Genomic DNA, 19,816 nt, shown 5'->3' with positions numbered 1-19,816 from the left:
CCATTGTAAAATGAGGATAATGACAGCTTTGAGTCAGAGGAGATCTCTTGATGAATAGTACTGTAATACTATAATATATAAAAACTACGTGTATTTTCTAAATCTGTACAATATGCTGTACAGGAACTAAGCATTGTGTGAATCTTGTATCCTATTTTCTCTCATGGTTAGCAGGTTTTTCTGATAGTGGCTATCAGATTTTTTTGCAGTACCCAACAATGTGCTAATTTTGCTGACATAAGAATATGTGAATTGCTAGCTACCTGTATTGTCTTCCTTAGTGTACTTAAGCCTGCATGTAGAAAGGTCACTCATAGAGGACATTATTCCTTAAATCCTGAATCCTGCAGTCACATCACTGTCGGCTTGTCACTATGGCCAAAAGAAAACAAAGGGGCATTTGGCAAGTGCTGTGCAGAATTGCTTACAAAACAGTGCCATGAAGTTTCAGCTGTGCAAAGTTCTTGTGTTGTGTTAGCTTTCAGGAGGCTTCCTGGTTAGATGCAACTCTTGGTTACCTGGCAGCATTCACACCTTTCTTGTGCCCTTTCTTTAGCATTGTTAGAGCAATCATCCAGCCTGGAGACTGGGGAAGGGGATGAGAAGGAACTAATTTGTTAGAAAGAAGTGATGTTGCTCTTGCAAGTCCTTTGGGTTCTGTTTATCTCGCTAGTAGAGGACGAGGCATCTGCAGCCTCTTATTCATCCTATGTGGCCTGCAATCATCAAATTTATTTTGTGGTGTTATTGAATAATCCTAAGGTCTGTGTAAATGCATGGCCTGCCGAAGCTACTAAGGTGTCTTATTCCTTTATGATATAGGCTTCTACTGCTCAATGAAGGCATCACACTAATCTCTTCTCATTTTGTTCTTTCTTTTCTCCCTTAAGCAATGTGAATCTTCATTCAGTGCATGTGTTGATTTTTTTTTGACTTTAATTCCACTGCCTTTGACAGTGATCCTCTATAGCCTTAAACTATGCTCCTTTCTTGTCTCTTGTAAATAAATTTGCTGTTCCTCAAAAACCATGTTTCCAGTCTCCTCCAGCATATTACTGGAGCTGCAGTCATTTCCATATATAGACAAGCAAGGTTGCTTGTTTCCTGTGAATGAGTCCAGTTGTTAGCAGCTAGTCCAGCAAAAAAATCTTTCACTATGTAATGTTCATGATACAGGACGCTTTAACAAAACTTAAAATAGTACAGGCTATCTGGGTTTCTCTGCTAAGAATGATGCCAGTAGTACTTCTGTAGCATATTTTTTTCTGTGGAGATCATAAGGACCCTTAGGAACCGTCAGTGAGTAAGGGATGAGTAGAATTTCATGAGAACGTGCTCCAGTAATGCTCAAAGGACTTGATTTGTGATAAGAATTTTACCATTTATTAGGTTATTAAATAAAGAATAAAAAAGAGGAGTTTGTTTGGAATAATGGAACATGTGGTGAAAGAAGGGACAAAAAAAAAAATAAAAATTAAAGGCATCAGTCACCTTTGTCTGTCTTCCTTGGAAGACTTTAAAAAGAGATTTTAATGAAATAGTATTTTCTGTCTCATTTCCAGACTGTTTTTTTTAGGAAGATATTCCTTCCTTTCTCTGTTGTCGGCACAGAGGAATGTACATAAAGAGGATTTTAACAAAGCTGCAATTTAAAAAACAAACAAACAACAACAACAAAAACAAACAAAAGCAACTCCACGCCTCAGCCACTCCCTCTGCCCCCAAAGCACCAAGCCTCAGAGAATGTGCAGGTAGAATCTTCCTTCCCCATATTAGAATTTCACTTTATCACGAGGTGGTGTTTTATTTAAGATAAATTGTTGAATAAGACCTTTATACAAAACACATAAGTAAAGAAAGAGAAAATTGCAATGGAGCAGTCAAGCTGTGCATGCAGGAGACAGGAGTCCAGGAAGTAATTCCTTTCCCCCCACAGAGCAGGCACATTCCCTCCTTGCCATACTGCCAGCTTCTCTCAGCCTTTCCACACAGCTCGGGGCTGCTGGCATCCTTAATGCAGCTCCCCAGCATCTGTACGGAGATGGGAAGCAGGCGTCCCACTATGCTGGGAATATCAGTAGTGTCACCACTGCAGCAGGGAATCGGGGGACAGGGATTAAAATAACTGGGACTTTTGTTATTTAATTTCTTCTCTTCCTAATGGTGAATCCATATCTTTGCAAGCCTTTTTTCTTGTTCTTTAGAACAGGCTGGTACACTCTGTGTGGAACTCTACTCTCGGTGGTAATAGTAATACCCAGATTTTATAGTATGTTCTATGCTATAAAATTGCTTTTATATTGGCTTTAAATATTGTTATGCCCGTTCCCACGGGGCTAAACTGAAGCCTTAGGGAAATAATTGGGCACTGCGTATTTTGAAAGCAGAATCTGATCCATAGTCACTACCTTTCTGACAGTAATTGGAAATGAACTGCTTTAGGGTCATCCTGTCTGAGCTGTATTTTTCACCTTGGCTCTTATTTATTCAAAGCTAGGCAGTATTAAGTGTCTAGTGTTATTCACAGTCCTAATAGTAAGCGTTATATTGCAAGGGATGTTTTCCTGCTGCAGATGTATTTGAGTCCTGGTTCCGTAAGGATGTTGGTGGGAACTTTGCCGTTCATACCACTGGGAACATATCTTTCTGAAAAGACTGAAAGGTAGGCTCTTAATTTAAAACCAAAACGATCTCTGTTATTCTTCTTTGTTTCAGTGCTGGCTTTAAGCTGTACAAACATACGGCATGAAAAACGGTTTACACTGAGCACTATTGTTTTTATGACGTCATCTTGAGCACATTCAAGTCAGTGAAATGACTTGTGGTGCTTGAATGGGCACAGGACAGGCTCAGTTTGAACAGCAGAGGGGATGCAGGCAGTTGCTTTCTTGCATTTGTGAATATGATGGTAGTTACAGCTTAAATTCAGTTTTCAATAGTAGACACCATTCAAGCTGAACTTTCAGTCTGAGCTGCTTGCTGACAGCATTTTACTATGTTGTAAATAGATGGCTTATGAAAAATATTTAGGAATTGTCTTTTGCTTATCTTTGTGTATGTATCTTCAAATTACATGCACATTTTCCCAAGCTTGTTTTATTACTACAAGTTCTAGAACAGGTCTAGAATGAGAGATGAGAGGAAAAGTAATTAGATCTGATCTTAAACAGTTTGGAAACCTACCTTTAATACAGGGCATGCACTACGGAAGAACAGTCCTTCAGTCACATGAATTCTGTCCCTCAAAGAACTTTTGGTTCAGCCTTTCACGCTGTCTTGCCATTTTCAGCTGTGACTTCCCCGATGAAATCTGCCAGTCATGTTCAGTGTTTCAGGGTCCTTTTATGAGGAAGTGCTTGGCTTTCATGAGTTCAACTGACTCTTTTCTTGTTCTTTCTTCTTCTTCTCTTTTTTTTTTTTTTTTTTAAAGAAATTACTTTTATAGTTCCGGTTTGAAATGCTGGCCTCTTAGTTCAATATTAATAATTAAATAATTGGCCTGGACTCCAGAAATGTTGAGCTGCTGGCAGCTTCCATGGAAACTCAGTTCACTTGCAGAGTCTTTAAATATTTCAGAGCTTCTAACATTAGGAAGTGGTTTTTGTAAATCTTGGCCATGACAAAAAGCTCATCTGAGTCTTACTAGGTATTTATTCATCAGGATTCCTTGCTCTGGAGATGTCTGAAGTTCTGAACTGCTAATGTGACTTTGTTTGTCTACTAACACACTTCATCTTGTGATGAAGCTGGAGTGCTATGCTCCATCTGATGTTTTTGTACTAGAGTCCTTGAAAATCCATTAAACTGAACAGCTACTTAGCTGGTATATTACTTCCCTGGGGTGTAAATCATATGCTAGAGCAGGTTAGTAGACAGATATTTAACTTGAATTAAGTCAGAAGGCATGCATATAGTTGTATGATTGGACTTGCCACACATTAATCTGACAAACATATATTCATAACTTATTAAGAATGCAGATAGTTTTTTTCACTTTATCTGCTTTTCACATCTTTTTCTTAAAACAGTGATTTTTGAAAATAACACTCACAAGACCGTGCTCAACTTTCTCCTTCCAACAGAACTAATAAAAGAACCACAAAACTATGGGAAGCCAATTGCCTTCACTGTGCTGGTCTTTCTTTATAGAATTTACTTTGGGCAGAATAGTGCACTTGTGCTTAACTATAAAGCTTTAGGTGACTGGACCTTTACCTTTTGTCTGTTCCTCTTTTTAAAGACAAGGTATTGAGCAGTTTCAGGAAGAGTGTGGTGTTTTGGCATTTTGGCATTTAAAATAGCTAATTTTGAAGGTTTCATCTTCAATACACAAAAAAGTTTATTCTCATTATGCTCCCAATTTTAGCAAGCATGGAGGCTTAGTTAGGGAATGACTGGTTTAAGTTTGCGTAATGCTGGTTTGCATTAAGAAGTGTACATAGGAGAATAGTTCTTCTTTTTCTCTTAATGTGGTTCTTGATGCCAAGAAACTAAAATTAAAAATTCCTCTGTACCTGAATGATTAGTGGTTTATTTCTAGTTACATTCAAGTAATTTCTTTGAGACATTCCATCGCGGTTTTCTCATCTTCTTGACCTTCACAACTCAGACTTAGCAGAAAGCTCACTTTCTAAAGCTGCTGCTGTTTATATATAAATATGGAACAATTACTTTGCAGTCTCCTGGTGACTGTGATTAAGTAGAATAGTGGCGTGTTATTATGAGGTTCTGTTGAGCTTTGTCATAGTCTTTGTATCAAATGATCCCTGAGAATTGTAGACTAAACTACAGTTTTAAATTAATCTGAAATTACAATAACAGTTTAAAACCTTGGATGAAATTATTAATCTGTACCTTGGAAAGAATGACCAATGATTAATATTTGTAATTTTAGTCATAGGGAAACTCTGTATTTTAGTGATTCAATAATTACAAGTGAGTTGGATGGCAATAGTTAATGGGTATCAAAGGAAAAAAGAGCAGTTAAAGTAGTTTGCATTGTCCAGTGGTTTCAGAGTGTACTGAAGGGATTTATTTTGGGTTAACTTGAGCCGGAAGATGTGCCCCAGCAGCACACCTACTGTGCTTCCATCACTAAGAGGTAGTCGTTCCACAGGATTGGCTAGAGCTAGTTTAAAATAGCCCGATCCCTTCAGATACACGTTGTGGGGGCATTCGGTCCTGCACACCATTTTTAGCTGCAGATTCAGCCTTACTTGGCCATGCTGCTTGCTCATGTCAGCATTGGCTGAGATACACTTGGTGATCATCCCTTTTACTTTAGTAATAAAATAAAATACAAAATCCCCAAATCTAGCAAGTTCAACTTGGGCAGATGCTTCTAGTCAGAGCAGTATTCAGACCAATGTAATCGTGTAGCTGTAAAAAAGACAACATGCAACTCCTGGTGGAGGGAGATCTCAAAATCAGTGGCTTGCATGTAATCTATTAATTTTGTCTTCTGCAACTGAAAGTGGAAGAGTTATTTAGTCTCTAAGCACTCGTGCGGGAAATGCTGAGTGAGAAAGCAATCACAACCCAAGATCAAAGTTGTGCTCAAAGCATAAGCCTTTGAATAAGAATAGAGCTAATTTACACTTCCCAGAACCTACATGTGTTACCTCCTTATCAGGATAGTTCTTGATCACATAGGTAGCATGGTGTAGCATGGAAGACCTTTATTTCCTTCGGTTTCTGACTAAAAAGTGGAATATTCTGGTTAACCAATACCTAGAGAGATTTTCAAACATCAATCTGTTCCCAGTGTCTATTTTTTCTTCTTTGTAAGTATGGCAGTATATGCTTCTGTGCTACTTGTTATAGTAATTTTAATTTATTTTATGCAGTGATGATTATTATATCTGGTTTGGCTACATTACCAGCTTCTGCTGTCTTCATATGCTTAGGATCATTAAAGCTGGTTTAAATGCCTGTTATAAATCTTAAGTCTACTTGTAATTTGACATGTTTAACTTAAAGCTATTAACATTAAACTTGACCATTAAGCAGACTTAAAACACTAGTATGAAATGTAATAATTTTCTGAAACTTGCAGTTGCAGTCTTCAGTTTAAAACAGGAATTTATATTGGATTAGCTAAGTCACTCAGGGATGATCCCAAATATGCTATAAATCCAGGGTGTTGAAATTTGAATTACATTTAAGCAAAAGTGCCCATGGAAATATAAAAGCCTTGCAAGGAACATTGGTAGGTTCCTCAGTGGGGAATAAAGTGGACAAAATGGAAACGGTACGTTTTGTGTTCAGTACAACGTATGAATAGGAGTCCACTGCATACATGAAACTCATTTGAAGATACCTATATCTAGAGAGAAGAAATGTTCTCCTGGTACTTTGAGTTGATACAAAAGAGTTCTTTCAGCACTGGAGACTGATTTTATTTTTTTTTAACTTCTTGATTTGGGTTGTTTATCAGCTGTGATTACTTGGCTTCAGCATCAGTTTGCCATGACAACGCAGTGTGTTCTTAGTAGATTTTTATTTTTAATTAAATGCTTTGCTGCTTTCTTCCTTACTTTAGTTACACTAGGTAGGTAGCAGTACATACTGCTGTAGTTAGCAGATCAGTTTCCACTTTAACCTTCTGTGTAACCTTGTAAAACATTCATCTTTTACATTGAATTTTTCCATGCCTGGAAGCCAGATTTTGCTTGCCTTAATCTGGCAAGCATTTTTCTACTTCTCCAGTGGCTAGTTGCTTGTTAGTCTTTAATATGAAAATTGAAAGTGTGTGAGAGAAGTCGTTAGTTTTTCATGTCATATTTATTAAATTTTCAGCTTCAAATGTCAGCATCTTTTCTATTCAAAACATAATACAGATGAACGTCCAAAGACTTGTTATTTTAAATGTTTAGCTTATAAAGATGAGAAACACAGCTAATTAATTGCTACATGTCCTACTGACAATTTTTTTATGGGATATTATACAACGGTGTGATGTATACATTTGTCTAAGAAGTGTGGTGGGGTAATTTGGATTCTCTTCTGTCTGTAAATGAGATAGATCTTTCAAAAATATTATAAATTGTTAGCACTTAACAATATTACGAAGTATTTTACAAATATAAATGAAACATTAAAATACATCATTAATCAGTTTATGTTGTAGTAATTTTATACCTGTGGAAACTAAGGTAGAAATGTCAAGGCCACTCAAGACTTAGAACACATCTCTTGTCCATTAGTCCTGTGCTGAAATCATAGGATTACATCATTGCCATAGTCCCTCACAAAGGATCTCTCGATAGCCCATTGCAACCAGTGGGGGAAAATGCCAGATGAGGTCAGCCAGTTTCATGTCTGGCTTAATATTTAATGTCAAGGTTTGCATCGGCTGCAGCATGATTGGATTCAGCATGAAGCATAACGGTGGGCCTCTCTTGGTTGCTTTATGGGGAAGCTATTGTTATCAAATGTATATTTATTTTCCATATTTTATTATTTAATTCTGCATAAAATCAGTCAGTTGGCTAAAGTGTACAAGTGAGACCACTTCTATAATGGGCTTTATAGCAATGTCACATTAATGTGATGTGAACGTGAATTACTTTTATGCAGGCCTGAAGAAAAAATCCTCTTTGAAATCTTGTTCAGTCTTGCATGCTAAAATATGACCTTTAACCCTAGTCTAGACGTGTCCTTTGCAAGCAGTTTCTAGTTTATATGAAGATGGCTTGATTTAAACCAAGTATGTTAATCTGATGCTGTTGTGAATGTTGGGGTTTGCAGACTGAGAACCTGACAGCTTCTTCTTTGTAGAACAGAGTAAGCAAAAGCAACGTAAGCTTCTCCAGACCCATACTGCTATTGACGTGTCACCTGCTTTTTATGAGATAAGCTGGGAGCTTCAGAAACTGCACTTGCTGGGAGAAAGAAACTGCAGAAGGTCTTGCCTTCCTTTTCCACTACAAACTGGTTAAATTACAGGATTTATTTTTGAAATCTCTGGTTATCTGGCAGTGAGATTGTGCACCTATATTTAGTACAGTTCTAGCCAGCAATCTGGACTCTAGTAGATGGCAATGACTAGCTTTCATGTGAAAATATTATATATGTGTCAAAGTACAAGGAACAGTTCAATTAAGCTCCATTTATTAAGTTGAGTCGTTGGGAAATCTCCAGCAGTAAGTTGTACATTTCAGGCCTTCTTTTCTTCCCTGAAAGATTTTAACCTTTTGGAAAGTAATTTTGATCTCCTTGCCCTTTCCACTCTCCCCCACTATTGCTGGATGGACTCAGTATTCTGCATTCACAAGGTGATCTCTTATTTTCTCTAGTATGCAAACCACTTAGTTTTTCAGGGTAGAGTTACAGTGGAGTAGCAAAGAGACCACGAATTTGTGCAGTACATTTGTTCGGTATCTGGGATGCTTTAGACCTACAAGGAGATGGCAACATATTTAACCAGTGAGTGTTCAGCAGGTCTAGCACAGTTCAGGTGTGTTATGATTACTGAACATGAATGGATCAGTTAAGCAAAAGTCATTTGTCTAGTAAGGGCCCATGGGTTGGCCCATGTGTCAGCCCAGCTGGAGGTGCTGAATCTGATTCTGACAGAATTAGCTGCTCTCTAGCTTGAAATGGGCCCTTCTTCCCTTCCCAGTCTGTTTTCAAATGCTCTTCAGCAATTCTGAATAGCAAGCAGAACTAATGTAGACCATTGTCTGGTGGTCACTTCAGTCTTTCCCTGCTCCCTTCGGATTACTTGTTTGCAGTTGTATCTTCCTGCAGGATAGAAAAGTAATTCACTGTGGTATGGTTTCATAGGTTATCCCACTTTGAGTATGCTGGACTAGATGAGCTCTAAAGGTGGCTCCTGAGCTGAGTTATTCTATGATTCCATGTCTTTGTATCTGGCTGTAAGAATAGAGGTGCTGTATTTAACTAAAAATTCGTTACCTGCAGCTTCCAGTAACTGTCTAGTGAAGCATATAAGGAAGTGTAGCTTCGTGTTGCTTTTCCAGTGTGGTTTTCAGTGGGTTTTAGTGGCAATGGTTGGTAAGCCGGAGATGGTAGTTCTGCTATTGAGGCATATTGTTTGGTTTTGGACCCCTGTAAGCATTTGGCATATCTTCACCACAAAGTATTCACCCAGAAATACTGTGCCTCAAAGTATGTAACCTTTTTTTTTCTCTCCCCAGAAGTTTGTGTGTAGTGTTTGTAATTACATACTTAGTTTTTAAAAATTTTGACTTGTCTTTGTAGTAGCTGTAATGTGACCTTTCTGAATTTCTTCCAGGTAAGAGCAGAGCAGTCCCAAGGTGCATACTTCTTGCCTGAGTTTGCACTTTCTCCGCAGGGGAGTTTCCTTGAGGATACCACGGGAGAACAATTCCTCACTTACCGTTACGATGACCAGGTCAGTCTGCCAGATGGGAAAATGACAGAGACTGTCACATTCGTGTAACTCCACCATATAGATTACTGTGAACAGATTAAGGTACAAAGTGTGTATTATCTTTAGAAGATGTGTCAAGTTTATAGCAAATTGAATGAGAACACAGTACATAAAATTAAAATTAAGGCATGTGATTGCACTTATGAAAAATGTTAACCGGATGTAGTAGAGACAAAACCCAATATTTTAGTGATATGTTAACAGATGCTTATAGCTAGTTCTGTTAAATAAGTAGAATTAGAGGTGGTTGTGCTTTCTGTGAATTGTTTGACCTATCCTTAATTGTTTTATTTCATGGATAAATCAGTAGAAGGCAGATCTTGCATTTCCCAGTTTCTGAAAAGTCAGCACATTTTATTTGTTAATGAAGTTTTCAGAAGGGAAGGTTGAGTGAATTATAAAGAAACAAATGCAAAGTGTAATAATGGATGAAGCAGAATGTTTAGAAAGCAACAAATTATGTATTTTAAAGTTAAAGATCCTAATGCTTTCTCCAGACCCATAGAAACATTGTTAGACATGGAATATAGATATAAATGTAAAGAAAGCAACATGAAAGAAATGCTGTTAATCTTGGCAAAAGATCTAAAGTAGACCTAGGAAATGTGTGGCATGCTGTGGAAATTTACTCATAACACAATGTGTTCCAGAAGTCAGTTGAACCTCACATGAAAACTGTCTGAACTACATTCATAGACACTTACTGTACATTTCTTAATGTAAGAGAGAATTTGTTAGGAAACAATCCCTGTAAAAGTGAGAGAAGAACCAAACTTGTCCTGTGGTCCCAAGTTATGGTTCTGTCAGGTGACTGGCAGCTTTATTTTGAATGAAGGTCTCCTTGCAAGAGGTAATTTGAGAAAAATAGTTTGCTCATCAGTACTCTAAAGAGAGAAGAGAACTGAGATGAGTTGTTTAAAGCTTTACACTGAGTATCTTTTTAGGAAGACAAAATGAAGCAGAAAATAAAAAGCATGCTGTGCTACTGTAAATTATTTAAATTTAGTTTGTTTACAGTAATTCATACTTTTGCTATTCTAGAGTTTTGGTTATCAGTAGAAAAGGTACTTATCTAAGATATCCACCGGACCAAACACCTGGGAAACCAATAACTTAGGGCAATGAAATGCAGCTGCAATTCAGGCTGCATTTAATGACAGTAGTTGAAAAATGCTATAAAGGTAATAGATGGTGATCAACATAATTTCCATTAAATGGGGCACATTTTAGAGAAGATGATAAATAGAATAGAGGGATAGGCTGAGTCTTTGAATAGACTGTTTGGACTATGTGACTAGTGTAGCTGATGTTAAAGAAAATCCCCTACAAACCAAACTCCATGAAAACCCAAATACTGGCATAGGTCTATACAGAAGCCAATTCCAAACTCAATTCCATCTGATGGAAAGTTTTCCATTAATTCCATTGGGATCTGAATTGGATCAGGGATATGGTCAGCTTCTGTTCTTCCGCAAATGTGGTTCAGCTTTAAAGCCTGCTCTTCCCAGACACTGAATGAGCAGTATGAAATTAAGTTTGAATTCTTGTAACTGAAAATGGTGCTAAAATGTCAGAATGTAGAAAATAAAAGCACCTATATTAGGAGTAGTTTCTTTTCAAAGGAAATTCAATCCTTAAACAATATTTCTTAAAAAATTAGGAATAACATGGAATGCAGATGGGAACTGAGCTGTATCTCTAGTTTACCTTCCTGTGAGTTAACCAAGAATTCTTTGGTAAACAGAAAGATTATTCTCCTTAACTTTCCAGGATATCAGTCATATGATTGTAATAATGTGCAGTTATAATGTACTTATGCTTTTGCTGAAATGTTTATACAAAACTCAGTTTTTATCATGTGGTCAAACTGAGCCAGAAAACTTGGCATTTTTCTCTTTGGTTTCATTCTACTCTGTTGTTTGAAATTTACTCTATGAATGGAAGGAAGTCTTAAGCCAGAGGGTGAAGATACTTCACCAGATATTTTCTTGAACTTTTGTAAACTGATATGGGCAGGCTTGATACGTGGTAGTTGTGATAAGGATGTGCAAGTGAACAAATAGAGAGGTATGTATGTACATTGAAAGTCTATTTTTAGTTACCTCATGTATCCAACATATCAGTTGAATCAGAAGTTGTCACATGATGCAGTAACATCTTGAACACCTTAGTAGAGTTTTAGCAATGCACTTTCTATCTTGTCCCCCTGTGAAGCAGTGTTGTGGGAAATACATTCCATCCTTTTCCCTGACCACAGGGCCAGAATTGTCCTGTGGCTATCCCTACAGAGTCACGGTATTCCTGGACATCCTAAGTTACATTAATAGACTTGAAAATTGGAAAAGGGAAATAACCTTGTGCACTTAACCCAAACAAATCAAGAGACCAGTCTTATCCAATCTACTGTGAAGATCATTCCTCCATCTGTATAGGTGGAAGGGAGCAGGATAGAAAAAAATGGATGAGAGGATCCTAAGACACTGTCATGGAGTTGGAAGAAGAGGGTGGGTCACAACCCATGTTATTTTGGCTAGCTAGCAAGATGTCAAGACTCTTGCAGGAAAAGTGATCCTTTCATATCTTCCCAAGTGTGCCCTTGCTCCCTTGCACTGTTCCTCACATCCAGGCCAATTAAATTTCCTGTTTGTTGGGATAGATGGATGAATATTATTTTTATATAGCATCATCATCGTCATGATCCAAGATTAGTTCCCTTACATCCTCCAAACACAGGAATGTTTCAAAGGGGTTTTCTTTGGCTGTTGTGTGTGATATTTTTCAAGCAGGGAGCCAGTTTAATCGGGATCATTCATTCCTTTGTTAGTAAGTAATCTCAGTAAAATAGAACTAGCTGTTACTTAAATATTCAAAAGTATTTGCTATCTGAAAAGACGAGCTTACAGTTTGAACTGGAAGATGAGTAAATATTAATGGGAACACACTGTACTCTGTTCTAGCCCAGCAAAATTACATATGGATTCATGTTGTACATGCAAGACAGTACATTTTGTTCTGGTTTAGTCTGGCAGGGCTGTGCTCTCATTTTTGTACAGGATTGCACTAACCCCTTTGCAGATTCAGTCGCTGTGTGTGTACTTAAGAGTAACATGCAGATGAAATTCTTTGGCTAGATATTTTCAAAATTCAGTGAATACGTTTTTTTTTTATCCCATCTATGATTATAGAAGAAAACACCTTATAAGGCCTGAACAGACACTTCCACCTTTATTCACCGAGGTGACATTTGGACAGAATGGTACATTATAGTTTTGGCACATTTGCTGCTTTATCTTCAAGGAAGAAGGAAAACAGTCATTCAGAGAAAATACTTCTGAGGGCTCTCAAAGAGCAGAAACATAAAAATGTTTATGTTGAGCATTTTCTTATAGCTCCTGCATTGTTCAGCAAGCTACATCTTGCATCAGCACGTTGCATACTGCATTTCTAAAATTCTACTGAGTCAATGTAATTTAAATCTAACTTAGTACCAAATAGATTTTGATGAATAGCCAAAGGCTTCATTTGCCATTAGAAATTTGAGACTGAAAAAAAAAATGCTCCTTTCCTATCATTCTTGAATGAGTTTTAAAATAAATATATAAGGAATAGTCCTTCCCCTAACTTTGTGATACAAGTTGAACCTTGCTGTAAGAAGTAGTTTTGTAGTTTTCTTTCTGATTTCTTTTGGCTATTCACCTTTTAATCTAATACAAGGATTTTTTTTTTTTTTTTTCCAGAATACTAGTAGTACTGGAAAGCTTTCTTGCAGAAATAAAATGTTCTTGTTTTCTGACACTTAAGGTATTGCTTCCAAGTATTAAAACCATTCCATATGACAGACCACCAACAAGGACAGCAGTGGTTGGGCTGAATATGTTTGAAGTACCTTTCCACTTTGATTTGCTGGCTAAAAGAGACAGGTTTTGGAGGGGTTTGGGGTGTACATGTGTAGAAGAAGAGGTTATTTTCTTTGAAGTTAGAAAATGTTTGGTTGACCAGTTAGCTTTCAAGCTGACCTTGCTTCTTCTAAATTCTATGATGTTTACCAGTTTAAACTCATAACAAGAACACCCTGATTATGGAATTAGACATATGGCGCTAGGTATTCCAGTCTTGGCAAAGGAAAGTAGTGCTTCTAAACAAATCTTTTGTTAAAAAAAAATGCAGTCAGGGGGAGTGGTAAATAGGGGCATCTTAAAACCACTCAGCAAGCAATTAAAATAGTTAAAATGTGCACTTTCAGACTTGAGTGTTTAGCTATGCAGGAAAGGTAGAAAGTAATGAATTTGTTTTCAATGAGATATGCAAGTTTGTAATAGGCTGAGGCTGTTAGTTATTTTATTAATTAGACTTTCTTTGGGTTAGCTAGAAAAGGCTGCTATAAAGTGAATGTCAAAATTGGGAGAGCAAATACTCTGACATATACCTTGTCCTCCACAAAGATAAATACTCTGGCTTCATTTCTGCTTTCTCAGGAGGGGAAGAAGCATGGTATTTAGTCTTAGTTATAAAAAAGCAAAGGAATCCAGGGTCTGGATAACTTCAAAGATTAATATAGAAATAAACCTATGGAACCTATAATTCCACTATTTTATTTGTAATCAACCACCAATAAATGTTTGTTTGTTGTGTTTCATATCATATGAAGTAAAGCATTATGTGGACAGAAGTTGTCCTGTGGATCCTGACAGCCATTTCCCTCCAGTTTCTCTCTCACCTGCTTTCTCCACTCCACCTGCTGAGGATTACTGTCCTCCCTGGTCTGCCTCTGGAGCTGTGTGTGAGTCCCAGCCTGGCTTTGAGCATCAGCTGCTTGCTGGCTCCTAGTCTGAACCTTTTTTATTCCATTGACAGCTAGTTTGCTTGTAAATGAGCAGTGAAATGGAACTAGAAATTTTTAGGCTTGGAGATGAGTCATGTGAGGGACAAACTCATTTTAAATTAACACATCAGTGAAGACAAGCTCTAATGCTGAGAAGGGAGTAAGATTTGTAGTTAGCCGCACACTTGCTTCTCAAGTCCATAAAGCTCCAGCACTCTCCTTTTGAGAAGGAGCCAGAAACGTGGGTTACACTATGCCATGACATTTTTGTTGATACCCTGAAGAAAGATTCAGGGCTGTTAAAAAGACTTAACATCTCAAATCTTAATGGCTAGCTTTTAATTTAAAGATTGTTTTTGGAATGAAACAAGCTGGGCATCAACTGGGCATAAACTATTTTGGGTGATTTCCTACAATGCAAACCTTCCAGCAACAAACAGTCCTGGTGGTTTCATTTGTGTATTCGGAGAGGGAGTTGATAGACTGAATTTTGTCTAAGCACCAGAGGTGCAACTGCTACTATCTGGCTTCCTGAATTTCACCATTACCTTAGAAATATTCCTCTTGGGCTGGGTAAGGGACAGGCCTTGCAGTCCTTACACAGCCAGTGTGCTGCTATTAGAGTAACACAAATTCCGCTGCTTGAATCCTGTGAGTAGTTCTATTCTCTTAGCCGGGACATCTTATGTAAGTAACAAACGATGAGGTCAGGTTTGTGGCACTCCATGCTAATCCTACAGATGTTAATAAGGACTTTTAAATCATGGTCAGGGAGTTTAAAGCCGTGTGTTTGTAAAGCTGTGTGAAGTTAACATGCATAACTTCTTTTTTTCATCTAAATTTAACTGAAGGTGATTTCAGGTGCTCCCAAATATTTTCAATTCTTTTGCTTCTTTTTTTTGAATACCTTTACTTTTTGTTTGCAGGTTTAATTTGGACCTCTATTTTTAAGATTGAGTTTTTTAAAAAATGTTACTTGGATAAGGAAATTAACTCTGTAATCAAGTGAAATGTGTTTCTGATTTGGAGTAGGGGTAGGGGAAGGAGCCAGGGATTAAGAGCAAATGAAAACCACTTACAATTTCAGGCAAAACTACCCTTACAGAGACTGGTCCTGCATAAGTCAGGCATGATCCTGTTCAACCAGTACTTTTGTTTAGGCTAATTGCTTGTTGGAAGTGTGTGACTAGCATATGCACAAGTAACTATAATTACTACTATATTCTTGTGCATGATAGATCGCTTAGTGAATTTAAAACTGTTGTAACATACTTCTGTTTATTTGCAAACTGAGTGGGGAACTGACACTTTTTAAAGCACCACCTAACATTTTCAGTTCATGGCTTTGTTCTTCAGAGAAAATGGGAAGTGCTGCGTGCAGTACTTTTATTTTTTTGGGGCACTAAGAATTACAGACATTCTTGTTTTGTATTACTGCATTAGTCCCAAACCTGCCAAGGGTCTCTGCATGTAAATCATACAGAAGCCACTAGGTCTTCACTTCATGCAGGATATATGCCTTCATAGGCAATCTGTAATAATACATTTTCTGCAGAAAACACATTTTCTATCATTTCAGTTTGGATGAAATAGCTACTATGAGGCTGTAATCGTATTCCAATAAAATCTGTGGTAAAACTCATTGGCCTGGATTGTTAGTCCTGCTGTGGCTGTGATAACACTGGCCTCAGCATCTGGCAGAGGATTCCCAGGTAGCAGAAGCAGCTCCCCATTTGTAAGGTCCTCTCTCAAAATGACTTCTTCAGGAAGAAAGGAGAATGGACATAAACTTTCAGGTGTTTCTGTTACTCTTTCTCCCTGGCTGCTGGACAGATACAGAGGTTGCTCTAACAGATAATAAAAAGCCTTGCTATATACCCCTCCCTGCTTGGAGTGGTATTGAGAGCAGCTCAGATGCAGTATGTGACCGAGAACCACTGGCCTGGGTAGAAGAACATTCAGATTAAAGGAGATACCTTTTTGTAGGGACTGAGCAAATAATAATCAAGAGTATCTTTTCTACTATTGGAAAATAGAACTTAGTTGTTAAAACACATTTTTTTTTCTCATATGCTTATTTTCTTCCTCTTTTCTTGGACATATCTTTGGGGCCACAATTGCATTTTGATTCAGTTTGAAGTTGGTTTATATATAAAAAGAACCCCAAACTTTAATATTACAGTGGCTTGTTCTTATAGCGTCTTTGCCATGCACGTTTTTCATAAAGGATTCATTTTTTTAAACTCATGTTCAATATTTCTTGTTCTGAGGTTTTCAATTTCGAGTTTTTCCATATAGATTTTTCAGTTCCTAGCAATAGATTTAAGATCTGTCCTCCCTTCGAGCAGACAGGAGGATATGTACTTGTCTACTAGGGCAGATATTCTGCTGTAAAGTCTTTAACTCAGTTCTGCTACACTGAACTAGTAATAAGATGTGATGAAATGAGTGAACAACATAGAGACAAGACATTCATTTAACATTCTTTATTGAAGAGCAATGGTTAAACTTGGAGAAATTGATATGATATAATGTAATGTGAATTTACCACTGACCTCCTCATGCACCCAGTGCACCCCCAGCAGCTGGCACATGTACTTGTCCAAGAATTTTGGCATTGATAAAGGCTTAGCTTCAGACTTCTAAATTAAGACTGAAAGATCTGGAGGTAGCAGAAGTGATCCTGTGCTTACAAAGGTCTGACGCAGCACTGCTATCGTCTATCAATAAGAGTTCATTGAGATATAGTGGAGAAGTGCTTCTTAAGGAAAAAGATATATTTCAAGTACTGTAGGAAACACAATGCTTGGAACTGGAAAGCCATTCTTCAGATTGTACATGGAAAAGAGGGTATTTTAGGCTGATAAAGCCCAATGGTGAGTCAATCAATTTGCTTACACAATGCAAATACCTTTTAGAACCATGTCTTTTCACTGGTCTCAGTCAAGACCAGAACAAATTATATTTAGTTTTCCAATAGTATAAGTAAATTTATTGAACTTCTCAAGGTGTTTAGAACCCTTGTTTTGCACAAATGAGAAGATAAAATTGCTATATTGAGGAATTTTTCGTGAAGGGTGAATGTGATGAATTTGGAGGCTTATTTCTTCTGTGCTGCTTCTGCCACAGACAACATTAAAAGACACACGAGAATCTATAAGCAGCTTCTCTCTCTCAGAAACAAAAGCCATAGTGCAAAAATAAAAAAGAATCAGTTTATTGTGTCTGAAATAATGCTGAGTAAAATGCTTGCTTGATAAAATGATTCATTCTATGGTAAGGTATTTCTGATATAATTCTATTGTTCTTCAAAGCAGTGGGTAATTTAAATGGTATTTACATTGTACAGCATGTAGACAACATTCCACACATCCTTGATTGTCATCCTTTCAGGCCTGCCCAGTATGAAAAGCTGATTTATAGTACAGCTTGGATGTCACAATGACCTTTTTAATGGAGATATACTTGAACCTAAATCTCTTCCAATTTCTAAGCCTTTAATGTGGAAGATGCAATGAGAAGCCTTCTTTTAAAAATCTGTGTATCTTGGCTTTGTTTCTAGAAACAGTTAAAATGGTGCTTGATATCATTAGCACTTGCGTAATGAACCAGCCTTGGGAAGCTAAAGAACAATCTCCTGACCACTTCAAACAGTTCTTTCACTTTTCCCTATTTCAAAAGAGCTGCCAACATATTGCTAGTAAACCTAATTTATTTCTACTGACTATTAGACTTCAAAAGCTATTTGCTCACACGGAAGAAAATTACATACATTAATTACTGATTTTGGCAGTAACAGCAAAAATTGTAAATGTAAGTTCTTGAGAGGATCACTGCTGACAACTGTATTTATTATTTTCAGAGCTTAGAAAGTGTTACAGGTTGTGATACTGTAAGATCTGAAGATCCTAATGTGAATCAAATTGTACCAGGGTTCACAACAGGCATTAATAACGTGCTGTTGATACAGTGGCAAAATAAAGGGACAGTCTCTTCTACTTCCCAGCTTTCAGCAACTGTCTCTTCTGATATCTAATTCAATAAAAGTGTATTTATGTGATGTAGTCAAGTGATCTGGCTGCAGCATGGCCAGAAAGGGCAGGGGCTCTTATCTTTTAGTGACTGGATGCTAAATCTTTATGCTGTTTTATAAATAACTTCTCAGTTTGTGAAGGGTACTTTTGCCCTTGCTATTTGGTTATGTTAAGGGACTGATAAGGTGATGATTGATGAAAAGGAAGAAGGTCAAACATCTCTGAACAGAGAAAAATGTTGTCGTTCACTTTTTTTGTTACAGGAAGAACTGATTTGCAGTGCAGGTCATAGGATGGGCAATAATGATTGAGCTTCAGGATCAGAATAAGGCTAGGTTGAAGGAATAATGTAAGAAATAATATTTTCAGAATCAGTTTGGCTTTACAGTAAAAGAATTAGAGTACATGCAGCTCTCAGAGAGAGTAGCTGTATTCCCCAGTGAAGCCTTGTGCTGCAATGTGTTTCAAGTGTCGGGGTGCATGTGTAGCTTCCCAACAGCACTGTTGCTGAACCTAGGCTTGGAGCCCTTAGCTTACAGGTTCAGAGGGTGGCTATGGTTTTCAGTAACAGAACTGGGAGAGTATTAGTGTTTAAAAAAAAAAAAAAAAAAAGGAATTTTTTAATCATTCTTTCATGTTATGAAAGCTTAATGATTTTCTCTCCCTTTTTCTTTTTTTTTTTTTTTTCTTCTTATTCTCCTGTTTTATGGAAGTTGCTTGCTTTTCTGTTTGGGCCATAGCCTAAAAAATGTTGCTTGTGTCCTAATCCCTTTAAACCATTAGTCCCAGGAAAACAAGGAATCCACTGAAGCTTTGGGTGTGCCTTCCAGCATGCAGGATGTTCTGTGAATGTCAGTAGAACTTTTTGCAGGTCTGAAACTGTTAACACAAATAAATGGTTGCCTGTGACTTGAGACAGTGCTTGGAGGTGCTTGATGCTTTGGTTGAGTGTTTAGTGTGGTCTTTGGTAAAGAATAATGCTACAATTGAACATTAGCTTCTGGTACCTTAATGGACTTGCCATGCTGTAGGTCTCACACTTAGTGGAGTGACTGGCAAATCAAACTTTCCTTTTAAATCTCTTGGGGTTTTCCCCTCACTTTCCTATAGACAGGAAAGCTGATCCTTGGTCTAGCAGTGGCATCAGACCTCTGAGAACTGGAAACAATCTGAACGTCTGTAATACTCTGAAACTATAAGGCTTGACCTCTTGCCACGTGAGTCTGTGTAATTTAGCTTTATAAAAATCTTATTGCTAGTAAAATTTATTTTTTGCTTGTTTATGCTATGAGATAAGTAATTTAAGTGCTTTAATAGTACAAGCCTTTCTTCAGTTAACGCTTTTATGTTGCACAGGAGAAAAAGGACTTTAAGAAAGGCACCAAACCTGCAGGTGATTTGCAGGTTCCTGGAGCAGACTAGAGTATTGGCATGAGTGAGACAAATTAGTAGTAATATGTTGCTGTATGATAAGGGATGTTTTTGTAGATTTTAAGATAACCCTTGGTAGATGTCTGCAGTTGTAAATACAGGATGATACAT

At 37.4% G+C, this 19,816-nt stretch overlaps 1 protein-coding gene across 1 annotated transcript in view; it reads left to right on the top strand.

The window, feature by feature from the left end:
• Positions 1 to 6,241: 6,241 nt before the first annotated feature.
• ADAMTSL3 (ADAMTS-like 3) overlaps positions 6,242 to 19,816 on the top strand; it is a gene marked incomplete at its 3' end in the record, with an annotated part of 131,269 nt that continues 117,694 nt past the window's right edge. Inside the window, exons 1-2 of the mRNA XM_008946234.1 lie at positions 6,242 to 6,250; positions 9,260 to 9,379. Coding sequence (XP_008944482.1) covers positions 6,242 to 6,250; positions 9,260 to 9,379 — 129 coding nt within the window. The remainder of the gene's footprint in view (positions 6,251 to 9,259; positions 9,380 to 19,816) is intronic.

Source organism: Merops nubicus, unplaced genomic scaffold (genome assembly GCF_000691845.1).
Source record: "Merops nubicus isolate BGI_N331 unplaced genomic scaffold, ASM69184v1 scaffold16880, whole genome shotgun sequence".
Classification (NCBI taxonomy): domain Eukaryota; kingdom Metazoa; phylum Chordata; class Aves; order Coraciiformes; family Meropidae; genus Merops; species Merops nubicus.
The sequence above is the reverse complement of the archived record's forward strand: the minus strand, read 5'-3'. Positions and strand labels throughout refer to the sequence as shown.